This window comes from Rhinolophus sinicus, chromosome 2 (genome assembly GCF_057876585.1).
Source record: "Rhinolophus sinicus isolate RSI-liver-muscle chromosome 2, RSI-T2T, whole genome shotgun sequence".
Classification (NCBI taxonomy): domain Eukaryota; kingdom Metazoa; phylum Chordata; class Mammalia; order Chiroptera; family Rhinolophidae; genus Rhinolophus; species Rhinolophus sinicus.
Genome location: NC_142502.1, coordinates 146349251 through 146368370, shown reverse-complemented (window position 1 = coordinate 146368370; position 19120 = coordinate 146349251). Strand labels below are relative to the sequence as shown.

Here is a 19120-nt window from a genome sequence, read left to right as displayed (position 1 = left end):
CTCATTTGACAGAATTAAGAGGCCAGTATTAGGGAGGTTAAATAATTCATGTTACTTTCTTGCATGAATACAGAACATCTGTTTTTGAAAACTCTCTGAGAACAGGGACTCTCTTTTATATTAGTAGTGTTTAACATGATCAATACTCAGTGATATTCAATAATTAGTTTGTGGACAAAAATACCTTAAAATATTCTATATTGAAGTTTTTTCAATAAATTTAGTTAGCAGACAGGTTGTTTAAAAAGAAAGCATTATGAAGGAAAAAGTAGCTGCACTGTGGGGCCTTTAGGAGCCAGTCTGTGAACTTGAGCTCAGCAGTAAAACAATGTCAAGGTCTGCTCTTAATTCCTTGGTCTCTTCTTAGCTATCTTTGCAGCATGAATGAAAAAGAAGAGTTTACATCCAAGAAAAATACTTCCTCTAAAAAGAAGAACTGTCTTTGAGAAATACTTTGTTGGTCTCTCAAAGTTTTCTACAACTTGAGAAAGATTCCCTGGAGGTCAGGCACACTGCTTTTCTTTTTATTAAAGAAAGATACTTGTTTAAAGCTAATTGCTTTTAAGATAATTTATTTATAATAAAGTCTCCCCTCCACCTTTTTTTTGAGGACACACTGTTAAAAGAAACCAATATGACGACAAGAGAAGGTTTGAGAACTTCGGAAGAACAATAATAAATAGGATGCAAAACCCTCCTGATTATCATGTGGGTTTTTACTGTGGGTTGTTCCTAAGGGCAACTTAGATTAAAATAGTTTGACCATTTCTATAAATTAGCCATTAAAAAATACCCATTCACTTAAAGTCTGTTAATGATGCAGGATATATCACTGTATGAGATCATAATGGCTGAAGGTTGTAGGGTTGTAGTGACTTAGTAAACCACTCAGGAAAGATACCCAAGAACTCGTAGATGTACACAGAATAAGAATCAATGTAATTATTACAGCTATCTTACTATTTTAAAATTAAGACTATATAGCAGAATAAGTGATATCTATGTCCTCTTCTGTAACGTTTTCTGTAAACTTTATTGAAATGGAAATAGAATTAAATACTGGATTCAAGCCTTCTGTCTCCCCATCTCTCTTGATTCGTCAGTGTCTGTCTTTCTCCCTTCTCTTTCCCGCTATGTCTACAGATGTGCTTAATTCTCACCCATCTCAGCCCTTCTGCCACCTCTCTCAAATAATCTTTCCCTAGACCCTCACACCTTTCAAGCCACTTTGTCCATGTATCCTGCTATCCATCATTAGTTAAGATTAAGCATGATCCTTAATTGTTTCCAGGACCCATCCTGCTTTATTTTTACATGTTAGCTTTTTTCCAGACTATTTGCCAATTGCTTGTAGGGTGCTCCTTTTGCTTGTTGGATTCTCCCCAAATGTCATTCTTTGTTCTCTTTCTCTACACCAGAGGTCTGTGAAACACCTAAAATTGAAAGCAAATTTGTGATAGGACACGTTTTCCTCCTTGGGAAAGTGTGTATAGCTTTCATCAGATTCTCAAAAGGGTCCTTGGATCTTTTAACAAGGTTAAGTATCCCTGCCCTTACGCTTTCGTTAGGTTATTTTATCCTCTCTTTTGCCTATTAACCACCCTTTTTATATGCCAGCCACTCCCAAATCCATGTACAGTTCCTACCAGGGGAAAAAGACTGACAGCGAAGAGAAGAAACCAAGATTGAAAGAAATGTTGAAGAATCAGGACAAGAAGAAATTGCACCGTAAACATTTTGTGTCTAGCTTGTGTCACTGAATCCTGTTGAGGACCAGTTGACTGAACGTTAGGCAGGGACCGGCAGGGTCATTACTTCAGTTATCAGGGGAAAAACCCCAGGAGAAATCGGGTGAAAACAAGGCAGTGTGCACAAACACCCTAGTTGCCTAGTGGCAGGGGAGAGGGTGCACTCAGCTCCTAGGCTGGGGATAGGAGAGAACAGGAGGGAAAACCACAGCAGCCACAGTGCCCACAGCTGCAGCGAATGAAGCCCCGGGTTCTGCTAGCACAGACTCAAGCCAGAAACCCCTCCCGGCACCCGGCGCGCGGTTGACAGGCATTCACCTTCAGCAACCATCTTCCAGTTCACCATAAACACTCCTTACTCCTCCCGCCTATCGCTTCCCTCTCCAACCCAATCAGAGGAATGGGCGGGATTGTCCTTAGTGGGTTCCAATTTTTTTTTTTTTTTAAAGAAGGGTAGACTGTGGTGCGCCGCGTTCCGGGGGAAAAACACCTCCAGAGCTAGGGAGTGGAGCCCCTGTGATGGGCACCCGGCTTGGCCAATGAGACGCCTCCGCCGCTCAAAGGCTCGGCAGCCGAGGTAGGCGGGGCATGTGCGGCGCCTGGCCAATGGTGGAGGGGCGGACGGAGGTTGAGCGGCCGTGTGTAGGGTTAGTGTGAGAGGTGCGGCGGGGGAGGTAATGATGATGGTGGCGGAGGAGGAAGGCGGGGGAGGGGGTACTGGGCGCTGAGCCGCGGCTCCGGCTGGGTTTTGTAGGGTGGGGGACAGACGCGGGGCGACTCCGTCCGGGAGGGGGCGGGCGTGAGGCGCGCCGTCCGCCTGAGGGGCTGCAGACCCCGGCTCCCGCGAGCGCCGCGGCTGGCTCGGCTGTTCCATGTGGCTCCGGCGGGGATGGAGGACTCGTTGGCGGCGGCGGCGGCTGCTGCTGCTGCGGCGGCGACGGAGGAGCGGCGCTGAGGAGGGAACGGGGCCAGACTGAACCCGACAGCGGGATTAGAGGTGTGAGGAGGGGGCGAGAGTGGAAATGCGGCGGGCCCGGGGCTCGGGGACCAGGCTGGGGTCTTCTGGCATCGCCTGGTGACAGGGACCGCGGGCGAGCCACCGCCTGCCTCCACTGGGGGGCAGGGGTCTGGGCTCTGTGCGTGAGGAGAGGAGGCTCCGGCGAACTGTTCCCTGAGGATGGGGGGAGGGAGGCACCGCACCCCGCACGGTGCACTTGCCCTGCTGGTCATTGCTTCACGCCCAGGCAGGAGTTTCCATTTCTCTCCGGTTGGCATTGAAGGTGAAGGGGAGCCCAAGTGGCCTGGAGCCGGGACGTTGTCCTCCCTATGCCTTGAGGTTTCCCTCCACTCCTCTTTCCCCATCCATTTCCCCCTCCGACTCAACAACAGCATTCCTCTCCTCTCCTTAATTTGTTGCAAGCACATATTCTAGGACTCGAGGCTATCAATTATCGGCTGAAAAACAAAGTTTATTTAAAAATACTCCACTCCTCCCTCTTACTGTACGTGGACATTAAACAGCATCCCTAGACTTTCCCGCTCTGCTTGCCCTTCTGTGATGCTAGGAGGGGGAGGTAGGGCCCCGACTTGCCTTTCTGGATTGTTGTTGAGGCTGATTACCAGATGTGTTGCTCCACGTCTTCGGTGTGAATTGTCATTTTTTCCTTGGTGTCTTGCATCCTTGATGTTACTGGCTTTTGAGGTTGGTGTTTTGTTTCATTGTTTGAAAAACATGCGGAGAACTGGGGTTGTCTGTTGCAGTGTTATCTAACATGGGTGGTTAGTCACTTGTCATGCTACTCTCCTCATATATTCTCTCTTTGTTTTGCTTTTCAGTCCTCCAGAATATACATCATATAGCTCCTGAAGTGGAATGGTGATGTCTCCATGAGGGAACCGCCTCTCACTCATCCTGTCATGTATATCATACTGGTTTTGACTGGGCCATTCATCTAAGATGGGATTTACCCTGTGAAACAGGGAGAAGACTTATGGACCCCAAACATCATTTCAAGCCGTAGTTGAGTTTTTAAAAGTACAGACATACATGCAAAGCTTTTTTGCTTTGGTCTCTCTGCTTTGTTAAAGCTGCTGTGTTCCTAACCCAGAACTGCTCCAGTGTATTGACTGATTATCATGGCTTCAGTTTGGAAGAGACTGCAGCGTGTAGGAAAACATGCATCCAAGTTCCAGTTTGTGGCCTCCTACCAGGAGCTGATGGTTGAGTGTACAAAGAAATGGTAAGACGTGCGTGGGGTTTGCATTGCTGGGCCCTAAACTCTCTGTGGCCTAAACTCTGCTTCTTCTGAGAGCAGATTTACCTTTCTGTAGTGCACAAGTGTGTAGAAGCTGGGCGGGGTGCAGATTATACTAACAAGTAATGGGGTGCGCACCGTTGCTGTTGGTACCTTCCCTGTGGGTTTTAATTACTGCACTTCAGTATGGCTCAGAAGACTGGAACTATGAGAGCACACTAAGTACAGTAGACTTGGTCTTGAGGTCATTCGTGTTAGCGTAACTTTGATTTTTATAATTTTAAACAAAGACTGGCTATTGAAATATTATAAGCATATATGCATATGTTTTAATGTAACATGTATATGTTTCAATCTAGAAATCTGTATTCTTGCGGGGTGGTAATCTATTTTGTCTTGTTCTTGGTTTTTTCTTTTTCTTTGCTTAAGATAAAGAATTTTTCATTATTTGAATAATGGAATGCCAGTCCACACAACCTTAGAAATTTTTTTGTTATATGCTTTGTCAGGCAACTGTGTTTTATTTTAATTGTCTAATGGGATACATTTCTTGGCCAGACTTAGGAAGCAATCAGTAGTGCCTGGTCTGTGATTCGCGTTTTCCCACTTGAGCAAAGTAAATTTAGGGCTTTCTTTTCACTGCCCTGAATGATAAGCAAGAAGAATTCTTCTTTAGTGAGAGAAAAAAGTTAACCTTGAGTAAATGGTCCTTTGGGTTTTGATTTATTGCAGTGATTAAGCGGTATTACTACGAAAATAAGTCCACTTCATTGTCCACAAGGACTGTAGTCTCATGCCTGTATTAACCTCTGTGTGACATCCTTTTTATTAGATGGAAAAAATAGCTTGCTCTATTCTAAAACTCTTAAAGCATATTTGAATATTTATTTGGAAACTAGTTTCTGAGTGCTTTTCTCTTGAACTTGTTAAAAACGTTAATTTATTTGCAACTCAAGAAATCCGTGTACTGATTACTTTATACCAGGCACTGTGGCTTTAGAATTGAATGTGACATAATCCCCACCCTCAAGGAGCTCACAGTTTAGAGCAGTGGCAGTCATGTAGATACATTTACTGTGATAGATGCAATAATATAAATATATATGATGTAGGGATTTTAATCTGTCTCTGTCACTTAACAGTTGGGTATCCTTGAGGACAGGTTATTGAATTCTCTGTGGTTTAGTTTCCATACCCACAAAGGTAGTAATGGTACCACTTCTTAGGAAGGGTTATTGTGAATGTTAAATGAGTTAATACATGTAAAATGCTTGGAACAGTGTCAGGAACGTAGTAAATGCCCAGTAAATGCCATTATTACTTACAAAGTTGGCAGAGGAAGAAATATTTAACTCTTAGGGGTAGGGGATAAGGTCTTGGGATGGCTTCCTGGGAGATCAGCTGGGTTTTGAAAGATTCCTAGTAGTTGGCCAGGAAGCCAAAGGGGAAGAAATGAAGGATATTCTCGACTGAAGCAACAGCCTATGCAAAAGAAGAGGCATTAAGTAGCATGAGGTGTGCGGGAAATTTAAGCAGTGTAATTTGACAGTGATGGGGCTTAAAGTGCAGGAGGCAAGTACAATGGGATATGATGTTTGAGAGGCAGGCAGGATTCAAATCATGGAAAGTTATGTGCTGTTATACATGGTGTGGACTTTATTGTGTGGGTGATGGGTACATAGTGAAATATTTTGAGTGGGAGACAGGTTTGCATTTTGGAAAATCACTTGGATGACAGCATGGAGTCAGGATCATAGTGGAAAGGGGGCCTGGAGGGTAGCTGTTGCAATAGGTAAGGCGAGGGAAATGGCAGATGCAATGGAGAGAAGAGACGGGAGGAACACTTAGGACACAGATGGATAGGACTTGGTTATTTCACTCAGAGGTCTGAAAAGGAAGGGGATGAGGGAGAGGGAAAGGTCTAAGATGCTGCTCAAGTTTCTGGCTTGGAAGACTGGGTGTGCTACTAGCCAAGCTAGGGAATACATGAGGAAGATGCTGATTACAGGTATTTCTTGATAGTGTATTGGGAGCATCAACTTTAAGATGGTTAAATTCAAATCTCTTTTCTTAAGAGAAACAGAACGTATGAAGTGCTCACAAAATCAGTTTCTTCCTCACAATTTGCAGCATCCCTGAATTTTTTCCCTTGAGAAGTATGTAAGTTATTGTTAATGTAGCTCAAGATGAAAGCAAGAATGAAAATTTAACTTGATTACAGTTAGTTGAATAGTTTGATTATTTTTAGGGATGACCATTATGGTATACCTATTAAATTAGATCTTTATGATAGGATCTGGCCTTAGCACTAGAAACATTAGAATATTCTAGAATATTCAGAATATAGTTGTAAATATTTTGCTTTTTTTTTTTTTTTTTTTTTAAACAATTTAGTTTAAAGCTAACAAGATGACAGGCCCAAAGAATAACGTTTGTTGGATGTACTGGAATTTTATTTATAAGTGGATCCTTAATTAGAGCTTTAAAATCTTTTCAATATATAAACATTTGTTGTAATGACTTTTAGTTAGTACTCCTTTTGCCTTACTTTGCGTAGGGTCCTGTGATAGATACAGATTGGGCCCAATTTCTACACTGTTATCTTAGTTTTCCTTCCCTTCCTTCCTTCCTTCCGTCCTTCTTTCCTTCCCTCCTTTTTTCCCTCCCTCCCTCTCTTTTTCCATGTTTTCAGCCTTACCAAGTATCCATTCATGACTCCAGGATAAAGTATATTCAACATACACTGACTTCGGCATGCATCTGAAACTCAAGGGATTCAGAAAAGGCATAGTATGTTGATGAAGGAGGGTAGTGGGAATCAGGATATATTTTCCAAGGGAGGGAGAGTGTTATTTTTGTGATTATGGACAGGAGAAACTTCTCCCATGTTCTCTTGCCATGGCCATAGTTCATGAGGCTGGACATGACATGTGACAGGGTGAAGTTAAGGGTTTAAAGAGGCCACCTTTTTAGATCTAGGCCATGAGCAAACTCACAGTACTTTGCCCTTGATCAAAGGATGGATTCTATAGATTAGAGGGTTTGGGATTTCTGCTTTCTCTTTGTTGCTGTTTATAGTATTTTGCCTTTGCCCTGGCTGATGCAGCATGAATTTCCTTAGTTCAATAGGGTCCACTGACTGATTCTTTCATGGTGTAGAGATTCTAGAACTTTGGTTAGGAATGGAAACCAGAATGACTTATTCATCTGAGAGAAGCACCCTTTCCTGCAAGGTCCTGTTCCTCATCACTCCTTGATTGCCAGGTAGAGGCTCTAGCAAATTTCGAGATAAGTGTTTATATCCCCTACTCTTATTGTTGTCCCCAATTAATTAATAATTTAGTTATTAATCTCTCTTAACTGATGTAGTTGTTGGCAAGTGGTGAGACTGGCTACTGGAGATGAATTGGAGAGAAAGAGACTGTGCTCTCTTTTTTCTCTTCGCTTATTTCTTATCCTGTTCTTTTATCACCTGCAGGCCTTTACATTTCTGAGAGACATCTTCACTCTGTGAGCCCTCAGTGGGTATTCAGGTGTTTAAGGAAACTGCTTGAAAGTTGGCAAGTTGTGGTAATGATAATTTAGGTTGCAGAATTCAATTCTGCAGGACCTCCCTAATACATGATGTGAACCATTATGTATGAGCATGTATTTTATTTTTCTCTGTGTCTGCTTCATCTAAATATATGAACATATTTTATCAATGTTTTTATATTTCTTATGTCTAATTCTTAGTTGTGGCATTCAAAAAGTATTTAAAATACTACAAATTTTTCTTAAAAAGGCATAAATATATTTGTTTCTCATTTTTCTATGTCATGTAAGAATTCCTTTTCCTTGTGTTTATAGTTTTAATTACTTGTATAATTTATTTTTGAAATAGGTAATACAATCATATGGTTCAAAATTCTAGAGGTACAAAAAGTTGTGTATATATCCCTGAAAGCAACTCCTCATTTTCCCCATTATTCCACATCTTTTTGCAAACCTGTGACCTCAGGATTTGAAAAATAAAAAAAGTAGCTCTTCCCAGTGCTTAAGTTCGTGGCGTTGGCCTGTTAGATAAAATATAAACTCCTTCATCTGATGTTCCAGGCTCTCTGTAACTGATCCCAACTTAGTTTTCCAATTGGATATCAGAATGCTACATGCACTTTAAGTATTAACTTGAGTTTATGAAGGTCAAATTACATTAGTAAATACTCATTCAGATCCACTTCTTTGGTTGGATTGAACAAGCATTTCTCAGTTGACAATTGAATGGAGTAAGACAGAGGCACATCAGCCTTGAGGTAAAGAACCTACTTTTGAAAAACATTTTTTAAAAAAGACATAATAATTAATTGGAAACAAGGTTAGTGTGTTTTAGGAGTATCCGGAGGGCCAATGTGTTTGGCACACAGTAGAACAAGGGATAAAATGATAAGAGGTGAGGTCTGAGAGGTAGGTAGGGGTTATATCACATATAGCCTTGAGGTCATGGTGTAGGGGCTTTTGGATTTTAAGTGTGATAGGAAGCCATTGGATAATTTTGGAAGTGACGTAGTATGATTGTCGTGCGGGGTGACAGGCGGGGTCTCTGGTCCCGCTCCCCATATAAGAACACAGGATGTGGCTAGGCCAAACAGGAACACCCACAGAACCATAGGTAGGGGAGTCATAGCACTATAGTCTCACTGGAGGCTGGATTCACACGACGTGCGACCTGCTGTCCGCTTTTCTGCCAACTGACCGACTCCCCTCGCTAGTTGCAATCCGCCGTGCTAACTGCAATCTGCGCTTGCTAGCTGAGCCCCTATCTTCTTGCTAGCCCCCATTTTTCTGCTAGTGTAGCCACGGCAGTTATATCAGTGGCCAATGAGTCAATGGTTACAGCTGACGGCCATCTACTACCCGAGCCAGCACCTTTCCACGTGAGGCTGAGAGCCTGGAAACTGCTCTCTGGGGCTCTGTCCCCACAATGATTTACATGTAAAAGACATTATTCTGGATACTTTGTGGAATGTGAACTGTTGTGAGTAAAAATGGAAGCAGGGATACCAGTTTGGAGGCTGCAATAGTTCAAGTAGCAAGGAGTGGAGTGGTGGAGGTGGTGAGAAGTTGCAGATGTGTGTAGGTAATACACGCTACCACTGCACTTTACTGAGGTATAACTTACACTTTTACACACAACAAAATGCATCCATTTTAAGTGTACAATTCAGTGAGTTTTGACAAATGTATACACTTGTGTAACTGGAAGTACATTTTTTGAAGGTATATTTGATAGGACTTACTGATGGATTAGATATAATATTAATATAAAGTGCGAGACATCAATAATGACTAGATTTTTGGCCTGAGCAACAAGGTGAATGTAATAATTACAGGGATGGGGAACACTTGGGGAGGAGAAGGTTTGGCATGAACGAGAAATCAAGAATTGACTTCGCTTTTCTTAAAGTTTGGGACATCCAGATGGAGATCTTAATTAAGTAGTTAATTATAAGAGTCTCTAGCTCAGGGGAGAGAAGAGGCTGGAGTCACTTAGTACAGTCATGCGTTGCTTAACCATGGGGATACCTTCTGAGAAATGCATCGTTAGGCGACTTCGTTGTTGTGTGAACGTCATAGCGTACACTTACACGAACCCAGCTGATACAGCCTCCAACACTCACCGAGGCTGTGAGGTGTAGCCTACTGCTCCTCAGCTACCGACCTGTCCAGCGCGTTACTGTACTGAATGTGATAGGCAGTCTTAACAATGGTATCTGTGTATCGAAACATAGGAAACATGCAGCACAAATATAGTCTAAAAGATAAAAATGGTGCGCTTCTATAGGGCACTTACCATGAAGGGAGCTGGCAGGACTGGAAGTTGCCCGGGGTGAGTCAGTGAGTGAGCGAGTGAGTCAGGTACGTGACTGTGAAGGCCGAAGACGTGACACTACTGTAGACTTTATAAATGTTCTCCCCAAGCCCTTCCCCTGCTTCCTTCTGACAGGGTCAGAGACAGAACATTGAAGCTGTCAGTGCTGCTTCATGAACAGGGATGTGGGCTGGTTGATTGGGAATATCGAAGATAAATTGGCTGGATTAGGTGTAGATCACCATAATAGTGACTGTCAGGAGGGAGTGAAAGATGGCCTGAGGATCAATAGAAATAAGAAATTTAGATGGAAAGATAAAGAAGCATAGGGGATTGTCGTGACGATTGAGTTTTAGCTGTTGCATGTTGGAGAACTGTTCAAATTAAGGACCCTTGTGGTATTCATTTAGAAAAAAGGGCGTTTAACATGGAGAGGGTGTAGAACTGAGGACTCAATATTTTGGCTTTGGAAATTGGTTTTTGCTTCCATTGATCCTGTCTGGTACAAAGGGCTCTCTCTGGCATTGAAATAATGGAAGAAACACAATGTATTGATACTTTGCATTATTACAACCTGAAAATATTTCCAAAGTACAGGGACAGACTAGCTCCATGCTAGCACAGAGAGCTTTTACTGAAGTGAAAGTGACACTTACTTCTTGTTAAGGGAGCTCCTGTGGACCTGTGTCCTTGTACAGGATCTTAGGTCCTCAACAAAAGACTTATGGCCATGTGCTCTGAAGAGCATCAGGCTAGACCTGGGAGGGCTGTAGCGCCCTCTGAGTCCTCATATGAAGCCCCTGGGGGACAGGCTCCTCTGCTGAAACAGGTCAGTGGCTGACTGACTGGGATGTAATCTGTGCACTCAAAATTGAGGTGCTGTGAGTGAGAGGGAAAGTATTCCAAGCCCCACAGATACTGCTCCCTTCAGAGGGAAAAAAATCCTTCTGAACTACAAATCCTTCCATGTCTCTTACAGGAAATACAACTGCATTATAATCTAATGGGACCACTGTTGTGTATGTGGTCCGTCATGGTTGTACGCTGCATGACTATATATCGGTAGAATTTGTAACTGTGGGGCAATAGGGAATTTGCAACACGCACTGAGGGTATGTGGTATAGCCTCCTGCTCCGAGGCTACGAAGTACAGTGTAAATGCAGAGTAAGAGGACCGAAGACTGAGCCTCAGGACACTTCAACATGCAAGGGTGGGGAAGAGGGAGAGCAACCCACAAAGGCGGCTGAAAACAAGCGGTGATGAGGTGGGAGGAAAATGAGGAGAGTGTGCTTTCCAAGGGACCAAATGCAAAATGTCTCAGGAAACGCGTATTTAGCTGTGTCAGAAGCAACTTCTGAGAGATTGACAAGATGACCATCGGATTTGGCAAGGTGGAAGGAGCTAGTGGGTGACCCTGAGGAGTGGTTTCAGTGGAGAGGTGGGGGTGAAAGCATGATTAGATTGGGTGGGAGGAAAGGAAGTGGATACCGTGAGTAAAGATCTTACAGCTTCTGCTGCAAAGCGGAGAACTATAGAGTACGAACTAGAGGTACAGGGGTCAAGGTCTGTCTTTCGTGTGGAAGGTATTGCAGCAACTTTGAGTGCTGATAAATGTTGATAAAGAAGGAAAAACTGATGATGTGCTGGGAGAAGAGGGAACTTCAGGGGAAAAGTCCTTGAGGGAGAGAGACGGAACAGGATCCAGGACAATAGTGGAAAAGTCGAACTTATGGAGAAGCAGGAACATGTCATTGTTCAAGGAGGGAAGGCGGAGTACAGGAGCGGAGAAGCAGTTAGGTTATTAGGTTTGGTGAGGGAGGGTGTGATGTCCTCTTCTGTTGGCTTCCGTTTTCTCAGAGAAATAATATTAGAGGTCATCAGCTGAGAGGGAGGTGGCAGAGTCATTGAGGAGTGACAGTGTGAAACTGTCAAAACAAGAATGAATTGATTAGGGACACATACAAGGATTGCTGGGTAGTGCCAATGACCTTAACTTTGTGGTCATAAATTTAAAGTGAACGCAAGAAGCAAGTTTGCATATTTTAATTCGCTGTGTTCAGTGCTTGGGTGCAGGCGTGGAGTAGGCAGAGTTGGATTTAACCAGGGATGGATTTTGTCAGGAATGTTTAACTGCAGGAAAGAACGGCGAGGAAACAGTGAATACACATGAGTGGTTGTAGTGAAGAACCATGGCATATAAGATGGAAAAGAAGGAAAATAAGGACATGAACGGTAGGATGGTCGATGCAAATGTGAAGAGGACAAGGATTTTGAGATCTTAAAGAGGTTGAATAGTTGTTGGGGTTGGGATACCAGAGTGAGTGAGCTGGAATCGTGGGATGCAGGAGTCAAAGTGAGGTGCTTGCATTTGGATGATGTAGTCAACAGTAATGACAAGATACAGGGGGTGGTCTCCTTTGGATCACATTTGCTTATCAGTTTAAAAAAATAAGCATACATCCTCAATATGTTATTTGTTTGTTTTTTAAACTTATGTTTATTTTAAGTGTGTTTTTCCAGACCCATCAGCTCCAAGTCAAGTAGTTGTTTCAATCTAGTTGTGGAGGGCGAGCTCACACTGGCCCATGAGGGGATCGAACCGGGAACCTTACTGTTAAGAGCACCGCGCTCTAATCAACTGAGCCAACCAGCCGCCCCAATATGTTTTTAATTAACATGCTATATACTTTAAATAGAGAATACCTTAATTTCTTTTTTAAAAATATATTGAAGTAGAATTTCTTCCTGTATTTGTTTGGATCATCTTTTGTACCTCCAGATGCCTGTAGTCCTCTTTAGAGACTAAGCTGTTAGGATCTGACCATGGCAGTGGGTGGTTGAGATGAAATGAAGGAAAATATGTTTTGGAAGTGAAGAGGGTGGTCAAGGAATTTACACAGAGGTTAAGGTGGGACAAAATATCTGTGTGGCTCTTGAAGTTGCCAAGAATAACTGGTTAAGACAGGGAGTCAAGGGCGAAAATCTTCATGAATGAGGGGAGAGATGGGGCAGAAAGTTTTACTTTGCAGAACTTTCTGTTTTAAGTCCTGTGACTCTTGAGCATCTTATTCCTTGAAACATAATAGCGCAGTCGTCTTTTCCACGTGGTGAATTGTCAAGAGTGGATATGATTTTAGTAGATCATAAATTAATATGTTACTTTGTTAGTAATTTTATGTTAGTGTTTTACAAACTGATTTTTGTTAAAAACTGGAATTGTTACTTGTATTTTATCCAGATTTTAAGTATTTATTCCATGTGAAGTTCAGCTATACAAAATTCAAGTGTGGTGGGTTATTTAAGGAAAATAGTGGAGACTCTTTATGCGTCATTGAATATTGCAGTGGTTGTATCACGTTTGCCTCCACAGGAGACTCAGTATGCCTCTCGATCATTGGCAAACTTTGGCCTGATCCAAGGTGCCTCTTTTGTAAAAATAGTTTTATTGGAATATGGCCATGTCCACTTGTTTATATACTGTCTATGGTTGCTGTCACACTAAAATGGCAGTTGAATAGTTGCTACATAGACTGGATGGCTGCAGAGTTTAAAATATTTACTGTTGGGTCCTTTAAGAAAAAGTTCACATACCTTTGCTCTAAATCATTGGAATTACTTGCAGCTAGTGTTTGTGGCATCCAGAGTATAGTACCTTTTGGTCTGTGTGGCCAACCTCCAAAGTATTAGGTTAATCTTATTGTCGTCTTCACTTCATATACAACAGAGGGGAGTCTGTTGTGCCTGTTTTCCAGCCCTATAGAAAGAAACTTTAGAATAGCTTTGAGGAGCATTCAGGTCTGTGCATGTACAACAATATATATTACCTGGCTGTAACACAAGGTTACCTGTGTGACCTTGGACAAATTACTTAAACTCTTAGTACCTCATGTGTAAAATGGTGATGATAACAGTGCTTCCGGGATAGAGTTATTTTGATGATTAAATTAGATAATACATGTAAAGTGGAAAGAAAAGTGCCTGATATGCACTAAATGTTACCCTTCGTTATTATTAATGTTATCTTTATCATATTATTTAAGCAATAAGTAATGAAGAGAGCTATCTAGAGAAAAGGGGTAGAGTAAGTGAGAAGACTGAAAAGTACCACCTGAACAGTTAAGAGTGTTAGAGAACAGTGAGCTAGCTCGGAAGGATGGAAGTGACACAGAGGTCCGAGTAAACAGGGAGGGTGCTAGCAGAAGCTGTCTGCTGAGATGAACGAAGTTTTGACAGTACTTTGGCTTTGGAAGAAAGGAAGTACATATTTTTACTTCCGGAGCAAAATCAGTTCATACTGTTTTATAACTTTATTTCTTTTTAAATTGTCACGTGTGTGTGTGCGTGATGACTATAATATATAAGATATATTTCTTTATGACTGTTTTTCTTTAAAAATTTTCCCCCCATCATGAGTTTTTTAACTGAACCCATTGAGTAAATTGTATCGTTTGGTAATACGTAATTCCCTTACCTTATTTTGGTGTCCAGTGTTTACATATTTTATTTTTTTAAAAATTTAATGACTGAAACAAAAAAGATCTAAAACCACAGCTTCTGGAAGAACCATTTTGTTCTTGCTGGTTTTGTACCTCTCTTTGAACTTGACCTTGTCCTCCCGTCAAGCATTGCATTTCAGAGCAGGGTTTCCGAAGACATCCTCATTGAGGACAGTTTTGTCCAAGGGGATAACCACAGAGTAGCTTGTGGTCATGAGGTGACTGTAGTTATAAACTTTCACACGACTTGATCTTTGACCTCTTAGTAATTTTCTTCCTGCCCATGGCAGCTGTCACTTTTCCGGGATAGTGGTCAATTCCAGCCAGCAGAGAGCATGGCTGTCGGGGTGGTCTGAGAAGCCAGCGTCAATGTTCCTGATGACCGACCGCTTTGCCTGGAGTAGCATGCGGCCAGGAGCAGCTCCACCTTCCTGCGTTTCATAAGCTTGCCCATTCCGACAGCAGTCACTTGGGCCGAGAGCAGAAAGGCTTGGTTATTGTATTTTTAAGTCAATTTTTAAAATGAAATTTTAAGGGATTATGTGAAGAAGTTGTACTCTTACGATTTAGTGTTAGTTTCACATTAGTTTTGCAATTAGATGCTCAGAGAACTCAAAATTAGGCTTTTCTAGAAATGTGCTATTGATGCATCAAATGTGTTCTAATTTTGTGGAAAATTTCAACTAAAGAGTCACTGAAGTAGTTTACTGCATGATATAAAAATAGGCCAGTGTGCTGAAGGAAAAATTGTACAAGCGTTTTGAACTGAATTGCTCAATAGGGATATTCATGTTCATCAGAGCTTTTGCATATTTTTAAAAGGGAGTGGGACTGAGTTTGTGAAACGGGGGCAGTAAAATTACTGCAGGATGTTGGTGTGTGTGTGTCTCATTTTTCACTGTTACAGTGATATTTTTAGGCAGCTTTGCTAATAGGCATCTAAAAATTTTCTTTGGTGAATTTGATCTATTAAAAAATTTCCTGGTGTTTTTAATCCTGGTGCCGTTATTTTTAAATACTTCTTAAAAACACTTTAAAATGACTTTAATAACTCAATAGCAATTAAAAAGATTGACTTTGATGCAACGGAGTTATCATTTTAAAAGTTAATGCACTGCCCTTGTCCAAAAGAGTTTGTCAGCTTAAGAATTTAAAGTAACACGATATTGACTGATTTAGGATATAAATAGAGCAGAGATAGTCTTAGAAGAGCAGAGAGTGCATGTTACCAGGCACTTAAGAGGAGTTACCATCGGACACTAGACTTGGTTCTGAGTTTACTGGCAGCTGAGGCAAACGGAAGCACTCGGGCTCACATAATATTCCTTCTGGCTAAAGAAAATATCCAGATTTATTGGCAGGGACTTTTCTTAGAACTTAACTCAAAGAGGATTTTTATTATTGAAAAAAAGTATGGCATTGGATAAAGTCTCGTACTAGAAAAGACTCAGATCTGATTTTTGTCTTCTGAAGTGTGCTGTAATTTTCACTCCAATTTTTCTGTTGCCACTGCCTTTGTGACATCCTTTGTCATCTTTTGCCAAGGTCCATGGTTCACTTTGGAATCCAGAAGGCACTGCAGAGAACTCACTTGTGTTCCAATAAAGGCTTACCATTTTTGAGGGCAACACAGCAACATCTGTGGAGAACCATACAAACCACTAGTTTGGGACAGTTCATTTTCAAAATTAGATTGCTACGTTCCTTTCAATGATACCGATGATACAAAGCAGAGTTTTTGGTAGTTGCAATGACAAAAAGCAAGTACCATGAGAAAATCTATATGGAGCGTGAAAAGAGGAGGGCAATGTCCCACCTGATTCTAAGGTTTGTGAAGTTGTGCGGTGCCCAACCCGGGTGCTAAATTGTTAGGACACACATCCTTCTGAAGTTGTTTGGATCTGACTACTTAATACTCAGAATGGTTAGGTACTATGTCTTTTGGCCTGTGAAAAAATTACTGACTTATCAGGGGCCTTGTAAACCCAGAAAGATTGGGAACCTGTGGTGGAGGCTTTTGTGATGGCCCCTAACACTTTCCTCGCCCCTTCTGGTCCTTTGTCTGTGGTATTGCCATAGCTGTCCTTCTAAAATGAACCTTCTAGGTTTCCCCTTGGTTTATAGGATGCTGTTAGTATGGTAATTTTAATCATTTAAATCGAACTTTATTCCATTTTACTAGTCTTTTTTTAAAAATCAAAAATTTTTTTTCAATTACAGTTGACATACAGTTGACAAACTATATTCGTTTGAGGTGTACACCATAGTGATTAGGCATTTATGTAACTTACGAAGTGATCACCCCATAAGTGTTACTTACTAGTCTTCTTCTAACCATTCCTCATAAGCTTCCAAAATCTTGTTTACCATATGCAAATAGTTTCCCTCAAACATTATCTTTCATTGTTCTGGATCCCTTTCCAAGAATCATTAAGTGCAAAGAGTGTGTAGTAATACTCTATCTCAAAGTAACTTAATTGAAACTGTTTATTGGTGCAGTAAGTAGGTTTAGAAATTGAGTTTAATGGTTTGACTTTAATTTGAAGAGTACACTAATTTACAAAATAATCTTTTAAACATTGGTTCCTTTATTGTTTAAACTTTTTATTGAAATTATTTTAGGTTTACAGAAGAGTTGCAAAGATAGTATAGAACTGCTGGGTCATGTGGTATCTTTGTTTAACTTTTTGACCAGCTGCCAGACCCTTTTCCAAAGTGGCGACATCATTTTATATTCCCACTAGTACTATATGAGAGTTCCAATTTCTTCACATCTTCACCAACACACCTTATTGTCTGTTTTATTTTAGTCATCCTAGTGGGTGTAATGTAGTATATCACTGTAGTTTTGATTTGCATTTCTCCAATTGCTGGATGGTGTTTAGCCACAATCTTTTCATGTGTTTGTTGGCCGTGTGTGTGTGTGTGTGTGTGTGTGTGTGTGTGTGTTTTATTTGTGTGTGAAAAATGTGTATTCTGATCTTATGCCCATTTTAATTGGCTTATTTTTGTTTTTAGCATTGCATTATAAGAGTTCTTATATGTGATTTGCAAATATTTTCTCTTAGTGAGTTCTCTTTTCACTTTCTTGATGGTGTCTTTTCATGCATAAAAGGTTTTACATTTCATGAAATCTAATTTATTTATGTTTTTATTTTGTTACCTGTGCTTTAGTGTTGTATCTAAGACTATTTTGAGTTAATTTTTATGTATGGTATAAGGAAGAGGTCCACCTTCATTCTTTTGCATGTGAATAGCGAGTTGTTCTAGCACCATTTGTTGAGTCTGGGCATATTTTTCCTGTTTCTTTTTGCACAAACGAGCAGATATATGTACTTTTTTCCTTATTTCTTCTTTTTTACACAAAAGGGGTGGGAAAATAATATTGGTACTCTTTCCCATTGCTTTTCACTTAACAATATATCCTGGAAATCATTCCATATCATTTCATAGAGATCAATCCTCATCAATATTGGTATGTTATTATTACCTAACATCCATAGTTGATGGTTCATTCTTTGCGTTGTGCACCTATGGATTTTACCAAATGTATAATGGCGTGATTCCATAATAGTATCATATAGAATAGTTCCCCTGCCCTAAAAATCCTCTGTACTCTACCCATGCATCTTCTCTCCTTTTTTCCTGAATCCCTGGCAACCACTGATCTTTTTATTGTCTCCATAGTTGCCTTTGCCAAAATGGCATATAGTAGTTGGAGTTACACATTATGTAGGCTTTTGAACGTGGGTTCTTTCACTTAGCACTATGCATTGAAAGTTCCTCCGTATCTTTTTGTGGCTTGATAACTTTCTAGTGCTGAGTTATATTCCAGAGTATGGATGGACCACAGTTTGTTTATCCATTCATCTACTGAAGGACATCTTGGTTTTGGTGTTGTGAAAGGTGTAAAGTCTGTGTCTAGATTCATTCCAGGACAGTTTGTTCAAAAGACTATCCTTTCTTAATGGGGAGACCACTTCATGGATATGTACATGCCTGACCACTGCAGTGTCCACCTGAAGCTGAAGCTGAATAATAATGTCAACTATAATTTTATATATATATATATATAGTCACAGGATGTGGAGTACAGCATAGGGAATAGAGTCAGTGGAACTGTAACAGCTGTATACGATGTCAGAGGGGTAGTAGATTGGGGGAGGAGGTCATCACTTTGTGAGGGTATAAGTGTGTAACTATTACATTGTTTTGTACACCTGAAACAAATAAAAAGACTATCTTTTCTCTATTGAATTACCTTTGTTCCTCTGTCAAAGATAAGTCGACTGTATTTGTGTGGATCTATTTCTAGGCTCTTTATTCTTTTCCATTGATCTACGTTTGTGTATTCTTGCGCCAGTACTACACTGTCTTGATTACGGTTTCCTTTGCAATAAGTCCTGACGTTGGGTGGTGTCAGTCTTCTGACGTGGTCCTCCCTCCATATTGTGTTAGCTATTTTGGGTCCTTCGCCTCTCCGTATAAACTTTAGAATTAGTTTGTCGATATCTCAAAATAACTTGCTTGGATTTTGATTGGGATTACATTGCACCTGTAGATCAAGTTGTGAAGAACTGATATCTTGGCAATATTGAATCTCCTTATCCATGTACAGAGAGTTGTTCCATTTATTTAGATCTTCTTTGATTTCTTTTCATAAGAGTTTTGTAATATTCCTCATCTAGATCTTGTATGTATATATATTTTGTTAGATTTATACCTAAGTATATACTTTTTTATTTCTAATGTAAATGGTATTATTTCAAATT

The 19120-nt window shown here is 40.8% G+C and overlaps 1 protein-coding gene and 1 pseudogene across 10 annotated transcripts in view; one reads left to right on the top strand and one right to left on the bottom strand.

The window, feature by feature from the left end:
* The first annotated feature begins 2358 nt into the window (after positions 1-2358).
* The window catches only part of EHBP1 (EH domain binding protein 1), a 299763-nt gene continuing 283001 nt past the window's right edge, over positions 2359-19120 (top strand). For 3 of the 10 annotated variants that reach the window (XM_074332042.2, XM_019717772.3, XM_019717757.3), the window contains exons 1-2: positions 2373-2745; positions 3585-3988. In XM_074332042.2, coding sequence (XP_074188143.1) covers positions 3885-3988 — 104 coding nt within the window. In that variant the 5' untranslated portion in view covers positions 2373-2745; positions 3585-3884. Of the gene's footprint in view, positions 2746-3067; positions 3451-3584; positions 3989-19120 lie in introns of those variants that run through there. The other 7 variants (XM_074332041.2, XM_074332040.2, XM_019717751.3 and 4 more) reach the window with 5 other exon arrangements.
* LOC109437538 (large ribosomal subunit protein eL27 pseudogene) lies at positions 13940-15016 on the bottom strand (annotated as a pseudogene).